The sequence below is a fragment of the Monodon monoceros genome, unplaced genomic scaffold, assembly GCF_005190385.1.
Source record: "Monodon monoceros isolate NGI ecotype Baffin Bay Population unplaced genomic scaffold, NGI_Narwhal_1 Super_Scaffold_1, whole genome shotgun sequence".
In the NCBI taxonomy this organism is placed as follows: domain Eukaryota; kingdom Metazoa; phylum Chordata; class Mammalia; order Artiodactyla; family Monodontidae; genus Monodon; species Monodon monoceros.
This window is the reverse complement of record NW_021703765.1, coordinates 58493575-58505814: the sequence shown is the minus strand read 5'-3', so window position 1 is coordinate 58505814 and position 12240 is coordinate 58493575. Positions and strand designations below refer to the sequence as shown.

Below are 12240 nucleotides of genomic sequence, written 5' to 3'. Positions count from 1 at the left end.
TCATTCCCCGAGACTTTACGGGCAGTGACAGTCCACGTGGCCCCTGCCCAGCAGCCTGGGCCCCTGCTTCTGTTTCTGTAAGGTTGCTGTCTGTGACCTCGTGCTCTGACAACTTGCGTCTGTCACCCTGCAGCCCTGAACCAGAGCTCAGCATACTCCTCAGCTTCGTAGACTTGGCGTTTTACTTCCAAGTCCTCCTCTCCCTTTCTGTCCAATGGAAACACTGATGTTTGTCTCAAGGCCCAAGACCTGGGGGGATCCTGTTCCCTTTCCTAACCATCTGTGTTAGAGCCCCACTCCCTCCCGAGGGAGGTCACCTCTCAGGGGCTGCTTGAGGGACCGAGCCTCCGAGGGAAGGTAGGGCATTGTGAATAAGGAGGGGCTTCTGAACGTCTGACTCCCCCAGACTAAATATAATACATTAATCCACGTCTAAGTTCTTTAGGGGAATTGGTCGCTTGCCCTCGTCAGAAACGTTTTATTCCCCTAAAAATGCAGTTTTTGTATCTACAATTAGACCTAAAGCAGAGAGAAGACACAATACAGGGAAGGAAGCCTGTCTGGTAGAGCTATCAGCACCCAGGAAGGCTTCTGTCTGCAACATACAGCGTCCGTCTGGACTCCTGGAAAAGCACAGCGAGAGGGGAATTCTGTCGTGTGTCCAAGAAAGCTTTACCCTTCATGTCAGGTGCCAGTAAATACTTCACATTTGAAAATTCTATATAGAGAGCGACTTTTTAAGTCTGGTATTTGCTGCATCTTTAAAAGCGTATTGATGGCTTTTCAACTGCTTCAAATTTCAAGCTCAGGGGTTCTGCTCTGTGCCAGAAGATTACTCAGATATTCTTGTATGTGCCTGTAATGTTCACAGCATTTATCAGTAAAAAGCATGATTCTGGAGAAAAGGCTTGGCTGTCCCAGAACTGTTACATCAGCCTCTCTCCATGGCCTAGGGGGAGTGAGGGGACCACCCCCTCCCACCGTCTGCGGCCTGGAAACTCCCCCATAAGTCTCCCTGTCTGACCAAATTCAGGATTCTGTTTGGAGAGCAAAGTCCTCCACAGATGATTTTTGGGCCAAGAACCCAAGCTTCAAAGAGTCTCGGTCCAAAAAAGTAAAGAAGAGAAAAGAAAATCCTGACTTCTGAGAGGGTTGAAGGTGAATCCGATAACAATACTGGGAAACGTGACCCGGTCCTGGGAGCCAACAGAGGATGCTCAGATGAGACGTCCAGGAAGTGTGCGGCCTGCCTTCTCCACTGTGTGTGACCCGGGGACGGATGCAGGCCTGCGGTCCCTGTGCCCGAGGCTGCACAGCGAACTCAGCAATGACATTTTTATTTGTTCTTCCTCAGAAGCAGGGTGTGGGTGAGGGCTTTGCTGTCAGACTGCACAGGGACTTGGTTGTTTCCAATAAAACCTCAGGAAAAACAAGGCACACACCTCTGGCGACGGGAATTTGTAGTTAGTGTAAAGGAAGCCGCAGCCCGGGCAAGGAACCACGATGCCATGATAGATGCCCGAAGGAGCACCAAAGTGAAACCCTCATCCCAGGAGACAGGGCCTCCTCCACCAAAATACTGGCCCAAGTGCTAGAGATAATGGCCACTGAGAAAACCAAATCGGTTTTCTTCCTCCTTCTCTCAAAAGAATGTAACTACATTTTTCTTAGAGAAAAGATGGTTGTTTGTTAAGACATCTTGTTGGCCAACCTTGCGTTTCATCGTTGCTGCCCTCCCTTTGTGTATCTGTGTGTGTGTGTGTGTGTGTGTGTGTGTGCGTCCTCCGCGTGAGGATGCTGCTCTTTCAGCTTCTGCAGAAATGACAGGGTCCCCGACGTGCAATTCACGTTCTCGTGTGTATTTTTAAGGGACAACCTCATAAACTGCAATCTGAATACTTTTATAAGCTTGTGAAGCTCTTTCTGAAGGACTTAGTTTAAATGAAATTAGTTATGGGTTTAACCTAAATATGCATCAATGCCCTTCCCCTAAGATAATTTTAGGAGGATTTTGGCAAATATACACTAAACGGAAAAGTATATAATGCAACATGGATTAACTGAAACAAAGCACAAGATATAATGATGCTCCAAATTAAAAAGAGAAAAGATGCTAAAGTTTATTCCTGGATCTTGTAGTGTGTGCATGTGTCTGAGTGTGTAAGTGTGAGTGTGTAGAGACGAGGGATGGAGGGGGGAAATCGGCTGTGGTATCCTGCACAGTTGATGCTCTCAGCTCCTAGGCGCAGCCTTGTTCATGTAAAGCACTGGTTGAGAAGCTGGTTGGGGGCCTAATATCAGTAGCGGCTACCAGTATATACCACCTAGTTTGTGCCGGACACTGTGCAGATGCTCTGAATACACGTCCTCGTTGTATTTGTGTGAAGACGGCTTCAATCCTCATTTCAGAGATGCCTCAACTAAGCTGCAGGCCTGGAGCTGGCCATCGTGACATCACACATCATGACATCATAGCTGGGCACGACAATTCGTGGGGTAGGGGGTCAGGGCCAAAGTTAATTTCGCCGCAAAAGCTGAGTTCTTGCCATCTGTCCTGCTGAAATTTGGGGTGCTTCATTTTTGGTTTTCAGAGAACACTGACACCCTGAAATAGAGGAAAATTAGCACCAGTGGTGTCATCTAGTTGAAGTATGTGAAATCACAAGCTAGCTTAAGAAAGGATAAAAGTTGCGTATCATCGACTCTGAAATGTAAAATTTTATATTTGAGGCCTAGAAAATAAGTTCACGTGTGTTACACATTAGCTTATGAAGAAGTGGTGACATAACACCCTCATCAGGGACAGCCTCTGACTTGGTCTCCTGCTAAAATCAGGCCCCCACCTAAGGGGCCATTTGTGAGCTGTCAGACACTGTGCCCACCTGTATCCCCAAAGCTGAGCACCGCCCTAGGTGGACTGCAGACTGCCGATTTTAACACTTTCTGGTGATTTCCCAGTTATTCAGTGATTTTCCTATAGGTCTTTACCTCATTAAATTTCTATATCCAACCATATCATGAAGATCATGTAAGAATGAGCAGGATGGAATCTCAGCTCATTTCTTTTTATAAAAAATCTAATTTTAGTGCCACATACTATTCCACTCTATATAAACAGTGTATATAAACATTTTCTAATTATTGTGTATTTAGTCCATTTCTAGCACTCAGGATGGGTAGTTGCCAGGGATTTTCAGACCCCAACTATTCCTATAATTTTTCCTATAACTGATGAGGACTATGTGTCCCCAAAAGACAGTGGGCCATGGAGGGGTGGTTCCCTTCTTCCCTGCCCATCACTCTCCACATACCCATCCCACCCCACACACGTCCAAACACAAACACAAATATATGCATGCTTAGGCAAACATAAATACGCACACAAACTCTTGGGCTGGGGGTGGAAAGGTATTGAAGGCAGGAGGGCAGGGGAAGGTGGGGATGATGGTGATGATGGTGATGGTGATGGTGATGGTGATGGTGGTGATGGTGATGGTGATGATGTTGGGAGCAAAAGAAAGAGGCATCCTTGGCAGAGAAGCTGCAGTTGCCCGCTTTCTGGTTTGTATGGACTTTGTGTTTCTGAACTGGGGCTAATACACTGGGGAAAGAACAAAACATACTTTTATCTCCTTTAAGGCTGCTTTGGTTTCCATGGGAGACATACGCATAGAACCTTACAAGTTGAGTTTCACTATTCAGTTCAGTTAACTAACCTACGTGTGAAAGTTTCTCTGAGATTCTGGAAAATAGATTTATTCTGTGTGTGTGTGTTTCCCTCTTCCAGTGTGTCCGTAGCTATTATAGTGGGAAGTTGGTGGGAGAAGCATCACTGACTGCCAATCAGATCTAATCTTCAACCAGAGATGTTATAGCCAATAATTATGTTTAGAAATCCATTATTTGATGAGGGGGTTAATTATTTAGGATTTACATTTCATTTTAGAGTAATTTGAAAGTAAGTTTTCAAAGTCTTTTAGGATGTTGTTGCATCCTCCACTCATAGAAGAGAGTGTTGTGTAGTTGTGAACAGGCTTGAAGATTTGTGGAGAGGCTTGTCCTAGTCTCTACAAAGAGTGAATACTGGTCATGGGTATTTTTCAGACTGACTAGTCAACTCAGATAATAGCACAAAATATGCATTATGCTCCTTTAAGACCTCCTAGAGTTCAGATATATGGATATTAAAGGATTCATGAAGATCAAAGAAACAATTTAATATTTGTTCTCACCTATTGGGAAGACAAATATGTAAATTAAAAAACTGAAAAGCTAAAATGATAGAAATCAATTAATAATGTAAACATTCATCAGTTCTATTCAGGGAAATACATGATTAAATTTTGAAATTTAATTATGAAATTTTTAATGAAAAGGGCAAATGTATTTGCTGCAGATATGCCACATTTGAGATTATTAGCCCTAATATATAAAGTGTTCTAACAAATCAATAGGACAAAGACAAACATCTAACAGACAAATGGGCAATGAACATGAACAGACAATTCAGAAAAGAAAATACTAAAATTGCATACAAACCTAAGAACATTTGTTTAATTTCATTCTTAATTATGAAAATATAAGTTCAAATAAAATGTCTTATAAAAGATAAAAAGATTCATAAAATTGAATTCAATTAAGTATATGTATTTGAATAAAATTTGAGGGTAAAAATTTTTATAGTATTAATCAAAATTTTGCATGTGATGTATCACAATACAATAGTTCTACTTTGAGGAATTTATCTTAAAGTAATAACTAAATAAGTGTTCAAAGATATATGTAAAAGGTATTCAAAATATTGCTATATGTAATAGCAAAAATGTAGATATAATTTGTATAGCACCGGCAATTGATAAGAACTTGCATTTTATTAAATTATGTAATACTCTATGTGCATTAAAATGATTAGAGGTCCATATTTATTGGCACAGAAAGAGTTACGTTATATATTATTACGTGATTAAAGCCATGTCATCTGGATACTGATGATCAGAGCCGGGGATGATGGACATTACAAAACAAGAGTATTAGGTAGAGGCAAAAATGATGCTTTAAAAAATATACCTGTATAGGTCTTTTAATATAAAAAGTATTAATTAAGGGATGGTAAAGATTTTTTTCCTTATCCTTATCTTTTACAGTTACTTTTAACTCACTAATGATAAATATCACCTGGGAATTAGGACTCAGAGAATTTTGCAGATGTCACCATTTCACCTAAAATGCTGAAATTGCTCCTTGTCTGGGAAAACTGCATTGCTTGGATACACATCACCCATTAGAGCAGCCATTCCTGGGGTTTGATGGAGTTCAGGTGCAATTCAACACAAGAGCATCTTAACATTTGCAAAGTAAAATATCACTACTAGTCAATTGAGAAGAATCTCTTTTCCTCTTAAAATTTCACATTCCGTCCAACATTCAATGTGTGGTGAAATCTTGACTGTTTGATTGGGTAGGAAAATCTTTCCTTTAAACAGTTAAAAATAATGTCAATGAAGCTTCTACCAGAAAGCTCCTAAGTGGTAACATTTTCTGATATTTGACTGTTTCATCACCAATTTCTGTGCCAGGTCCCATGTTCAGCTGCCTGGAAGCCCCTATGATATATGAAAATGCTGCCACTTTTATAGGAATATGCTGGCAAAAATCTGCCCCTCCCATGTATTATTAGTCCTTTTCTGCTAATTATTTTGGAAAAAGCAGAGGTGCAGGTCCAAGTTCAACTGGCTGTCAATGTCTGGGACACACTTGGTGTAAACCTGTTCAATTAGGAGAAAAATCTGTGCCTCATTTGACCACCAGTTTTCCAACTGCATTATGAAACTTGTAGTTGCATTTTTGTATTAAAAATTGAGCAATAAGTTGATTTTAAAATTATTGATAAAAGTAATCGATGAAACATAAAGTGAGTAACCAATTTACAACATCAAGGTAGAGATTTTTGCATGTTCAATAACATTTATGAAAAAATGAAATTACAAACTGAATGGGAGCTGTGGAAAACCCCTTGGTGTTATAAAGACCCCAGAGTAATTTGTGTAAAAAAATACAGACGACCAGAGCCAGGATGGGAGAACTCAGTTGGCTGGTTTCAAGTAACAGTCAAAGCCCTGTGGTTTTAAACCACGACTACAGAAAAATTAGATGAAATAAAAAATAATCAGCCCTGCTCCATCATGTACCAGGTACATATCTACGTGTATTTGTACAGACTGAGCTCCTGCTGGGCGTACTGAGTGTTTAACAAAATTACCGCAGTAGAAGCTCGCAGGTTCCAGAGGAGGGGTTTGATGACACAGCACGTCTGCTCTAGGCACTTCGTGCTTCTTAAGTTAATAACCAGATGCACAAAACTTTGTGGAGCTAAAAATGAAATATTTTGAATCTATATTATAACCAGATCGGGGCAAGAGACAAATGATAGGAAGGAGGAAAAGGAAGAAGGAAGGAGAGACAAGGACAGGGCCCCCATGCAGGACAGAGCAGTGAGGGAGGGAGTTAAATAAAGCACTGGGTCTGCAGTCCCGAATCCCCCACCCCTCAGCTTATCACCCGAAAGAGGGATAATAATAGTACTGACCTCATGGATTAAATTAGCTGATATGTATAAGTGGGCACCTGGTAAGGGGGTGAGTGTAACCCAGTTTGTTTAATTGAATTATAGTTGATTTACAATGTTGTGTTAGTTTCAGGTGCACAGCAAAGTGATTCAATTATACATACATATATATATGTATGCATTCTTTTTCAGATTCTTTGCGACTATAGGTTATTACAAGATATTGAATATAGTTCCCTGTGCTCTACAGTAGAACATTGCTGATTATCTATTCTATATATAGTAGTGCGTGTATGTCAATCCCAATCTCCCAATTTATCCCTTGCCTGCCCCTCTTCCCCCCGGTAACCATATATTTGTTTTCTGTGTCTTTGGATCTATTTGTTGTGTAAATAAATTCATTTGTATCATTTTTTTCAATTCCACATATAAGTGATATATTGTATTTGTCTTTCTCTTTCTGATTTACTTCACTTAGTATGATAATCTCTAGATCCATCCATGTTGCTGCAAATGGCATTATTTTGTTTTTTTTATGGCCGAGTAATATTACATTGTATATATATACACATATATATTACATTGTTTATCTATCTACCTATCTGTCTATCTATCTCACATGTTCTTTATCCATTCACCTGTGGATGGACACTTAGGTTCCTTCCTTGTCTTGGCTTACATGTTTCTATTGCTATGTTAATTTGGGGGGAGAATGTCCATTCTCTTAATTTAAAATATGGTTTTAAAAGGCTGGAATTTCTTAAAAATATTTTAATTCCCACCTAAAATTTTGATGCTCAAGGCGTTGTTAAAATCTTATTTTTCTTGTTCATATGTGGTGCTCTTCGAGATACAAATGTCAGACTTGAAACTAGACTTAGCACTGGAGGAAACAACACAGATTTTCCTCTCTTGTAACAGGAGTGGCAGGAAGGTGGGGACACCAAGAACTGCTGGGAACAGACCGTGGGATGCCATCAGCAGCCCCCTTTCCTCTTTCCTGGCTTCCGTCTGCTCAGGACCCCTTTTTTCCTCTTACACAGCGTTCTCCCTGTGGCCATCATATTGGGAACATTGTCAGGGCTGGGCTCACGTGACCTTGGTTCTCCGACAGGTGAGGAAAAGAGCTTCTTACCTGCCTGGGGAAGGTTCCACTTTGGCCTGACCTAGCCCATCACATGCACATATGGTCACCTGTGACAAGGAGACAGGTGCTGCGAGGATGCCCAGATCCCCTGCCCCCATGGCCAGGGTGGGAGGTAGGATGCCTTGGGGCCCACAGAAGCAGCTTATTGGCCGGGGCAAAGTAGTTCCCAAAGAAAGGAGAACTCCAAAACTGCTTTCTGTTGTGGAAAGACAGGAACTTGGAAGCTGCTGAGGCCAGCAGGAACATGGGCCAGAAGAGGGAGGAGAGGGAGGATGGATGCACAGAGCCTGGTTCGCCTTGTAAAGGAGTAGCTGTCAATGGATTAGATTCATTCCAGGAGTAGATGCCCTACTTCTGGGCACAGCACTTCCCACTTGGAGTGTTGGTGCTGAATTATGTTAAGGGATATTTTGTTACCTGAGACACACATGGATGAGACACTGGAACTTGCCCTGCAGACTGAGTGACATTTAGCCCAGGGTTTGTTTCCAGCTTTTGGGCTCGGTTACCCTCCCTCTGCTCCAGATGTCAGCTCTGTCATTGAGATGCCAATGCTATCAAGGGAAATTCTTCTTTAATTTAATTATTTTAGATTTAAATTTATTTTATATTGGAGTATAGTTGATTTACAATGTTGTGTTAGTCTCAGGTGTACAGCAAAGTGATTCAGTTATACATATACATATATCCATTCTTTTTCAGATTCTTCTCCCATATAGGTTATTACAGAATACTGAGTAGAGTTCCTGGTGCTGTACAGTAGGACCTTGTTGATTATCTATTGTATATCTAGTAGTGTGTATATGTTAATCCCAAACTTCTAATTTATCCCTCCCCTCACCTTCCCCCTTTGGTAACTAATTTTTAAAAGTGAAGAATGCAATGCATTATTTCTAACTACTTCATCTAACATTGGAAAGGAACAACCCCTCTAGTGAATTATATCCATTTCTCTATGCTATACATTCCCTTCTTTTCATTGTTGCTGTCCTTTGCTTTCACCTGAAGACTGTAACATGTTCTAGACTTCATATTATAAATCTCATTTAAAAAGTGTTGAATCAAGGAAGTCTGCCAGCAACTTTGTTTTCTCTGCTTTTCTCTCTGTGTTGGACTGCTCTGGCACGGGAGAATAATATTACTTTACCATGTAAAACATGGTGAATGGCTGTAAAAGAATTCCCCAGCAACTGAATAATGGGCTGTCAAAAATATTCTTGGTGCCAAAGGATCTGGATATGTCTGTTCCATTTATTGTGTTTCTCCTTTCCCCATGACTAAGTGCTCACAAAAGACACAAAAACCCAAACCTCTAGAGTATGTGGTATTCGAGGACAGAAACCATATTTTAATATATTCAGTCTCATACCTAATGTATTAAGATGTTTAGTAGAGGATCACCAGCAAACAATGATGAGCACCTATGGTATGTAAGATGCTCAAATTACTAATTAAATTGACCTCTAGTGACAGGAAGGAAGTTGTGTTCCCCCATCTCCACTGTGCTTGGTTGAATGAGTTAATAATATTTATTTTAAGGAGTACTGGAAGTCTTGACCCCAAAACTTTTACCTTGTTCTGCCCTTTTGGAATAAGTTTATTTTTCTCAGAAATATGAAAGTGGAACCTATTTCTTAATTAAAGTTCCGTGTTTTAAGAGCCTGAATGTGCAGTCTAGCAAAATCATTTATTTTTATTTTACTTTGATAATAAATGGAGTCTATTTTAAAAATCAATTTTAGAATGCGCTGAGAAGATCTGGGGAAAAAATGGAAATGTGCAAAAGTTAAAAGGTGCTTTGTTTCTCAATGAAAGCAAGAGAAGTCAAGAAAAGTAGCATCTAAATGCCTCCCTACCCCAACCCTCCCCACTGGGTCCGAGCACAGACTGTCTGCTTCTCACTTGGCGTGAGGCTCTTAATCTCTCCCACCTCTGACTTTGGGCCAGACTGTTGCCAGCGGTCCCGGAGTTCAGCGTGGTTTCTGATTCAGGTTATATATTCTTGGGCAGTGTCTTAATTGCTAGTATTCAGGGGCAGGATAACTGTCGTTTAAGAATTCCTGAGATGGGGATTCTCCATTGTTTTGCATGTGACTCACAGGACAGATGACATTCATATGGGGCCCACTCCCCTGGTTCAGGGGCCATCAGAAATTCCTGGGCTGCTTAACTAAAATTCCAGGTCTTTTCCTCCTACTTAGCAAAGCCTATTGGAATTCAACTGGGCAAGAGTAACTTCGTCCGAGGAGATAAACCTGATCTGCTTTAAATTTATGTGTGTACGCATGTGTGTGTACTTCTGATCCCAAATTTAGTCCTGCATTATTTATAGCAATTATTTAAAACGCTCCATCATAACCGAGTAGTATGAACCCAAGTCCCTTAGTGAAATCACCACATTCATGCTCCCTTGGGACTAGCTTAGTCCTCAGAGAGGGCCCAGGAAACTACTTTGTATAATCTCCTGTCTTTCCAGAAAGTCTGTCTAATGCCTAGGAGGCACTGATTGTCGACCCGAGAATAAAGCACTGGAGGCAGAGTTCTCAAGAAAGAAACATAAGTGCCATCCTGGCTTACTGTGACTTGAGGAACAGAAGCAGGGTGGCTTTTAACTGCCTCTGGAGACCCAGTGCTGAATTCACCACTTCCTGTTTGCAAGACTAAACTGTACAGAAAGGTAGTGATTATCTGCTGTGATTATTAACGCAACTAGTACGTAACACAGCTCATGGATTTAGGGCTGGGGGGGTGGGGTGGGCGGGCAGTGGTGCCTACTTGAACAGTTACTGAAATCAAGATATTGTTGCCACTGACTGAGCATCGGGAAAATGTCAAAGTGTGGGTTAGCAGAACCCTTACCTCTCACGAATGCAGGCTTCTTATTGACATGGTCTTTGATAAAAATGAGCACTTTTCTTTACATTAAGTACTCAGAAAATTGTTATGCTTATAATGTAGGGAAGAATTATTTCATGAAAAAATTGTAGAAAATCATTTTCATACCTAGCTATTCTTCTGTGGACTTGGATACACTATTCGTCAAATTGTGTCACTGGAAACAGCGTTTTCACACTCAGGAGACTTCCGATTAAAATGTTCAGCTTAAAAAATACATGTAAATCCTGTGCTTCAACATTGAGGAGGTAAAGCCATGGTGTCTAGTGGACTGGAATGCCAAAGTGCCCTCTAGCTTTCCAAATGCCACGTGAAGTTAAAAGTTGAATTTTGGAGAGTGCAGCTTACAATGTGCTACTATTTCATTATTTTTAACAGGAGAGTATTACACATTTTTCTGCTTGGGACACATGTAGACTTTTAGAGAATGATTTATTGGTCTGCTCTGTTACTGGGGGCGGGGGTGGTGGTGGTATGCACTCACCTGGGCTGGCCTCTGAAAGGCCATTTGGGGAGGTGGGGAGGGATGTCTTTGAGGAAAGACAGTCATTCTGCTTAGATGTACAAGCAAATCTCTACCAGGCTGTGCAAAATCAGGGCAAAACTGAATCCTTGTCGTGCATTAATAACACCCCTTCCTTCTGTTACAGGCTCAACCTGGGAAAAGACATTCCGACAGATCGGCTTTGAAAGGTAAGCAGGGCTTGGTTACTTATGGCCTATTTTATTCCAAGCAGTTCATTGACTATAAATTGGTGGTCTTGCCACCATTACTTTAGTGACTGTGCCCTTGAGTAAGTCATCATTTTTGAGCCTCAGTTTCCTTGTAGAGTAGACCTTTGCTTTATGACATTGTTGCCTGCACACAGAGTGAAAATGTAGATTAAATGGAGCAATTTATGTGAAAATGCTTCTTCAACTGTGAAATAGTGTGAAAGGTAAATTGTAGAATTAGAGCATCACAGAAAAGAGAGTAAACTCTTTCTGATGTCATGTGTTATATTTAGTTCTACAGGTTTAGTACAGAGAAATTTATATTTATATTGATATCTTTGCAATAATTAAAATTGTCCAATCGTATTAGCTCAAAGTGGAAGGCTGAGATCGTGTCACTCTTCGCTAAAAGCATTTCTACACCAGAAGAGAAAAAGCATACTCATTATAACATCAGAAAATGTGGAGGTAGGGTCAATATAGGCCTAATGGCAGCATAAAGGGCATTTAGCATCTCATATGAACTTGCAATGTCGATACAGCTATTGAAAGAGAGAAAAGTGATTTTTTTTTTTTTTTGCTCTAAAGGTAGCTTTTGACTAGTTCTTTTCATCGTATTGAAAGTGTGTTTCTATGTGTATTGATCAAGCTGACAGAGTGCTTAGAGCATATAAAAGGGATAATAAAATACCTTAGAATGCATTATTTCTCCAGCGGCAAGTGAGTACGGCTAGCTCATCACCAGGCTGACTGTGATAGCATTTCTGGTACCATTTTTAATTGACTCAAAGGTTTATTTATTTCTCTCCATACACTTACATCCTGTCAGCACTGTCACTGTTGATCTCCCAGTGAGTTCCCACAGGTAGTCCTTGAGGTTATCAGAGGAGGTTGGCTTGGGATGGGCAGATCTCATGGA

At 40.8% G+C, this 12240-nt stretch overlaps 1 protein-coding gene across 1 annotated transcript in view; it reads left to right on the top strand.

Annotated features, from left to right (window-relative positions):
- The window catches only part of PIEZO2 (piezo type mechanosensitive ion channel component 2), a 330011-nt gene that overhangs the window by 145851 nt on the left and 171920 nt on the right, over window positions 1–12240 (top strand). Inside the window, exon 4 of the mRNA XM_029230410.1 lies at window positions 11258–11300. Coding sequence (XP_029086243.1) covers window positions 11258–11300 — 43 coding nt within the window. The remainder of the gene's footprint in view (window positions 1–11257; window positions 11301–12240) is intronic.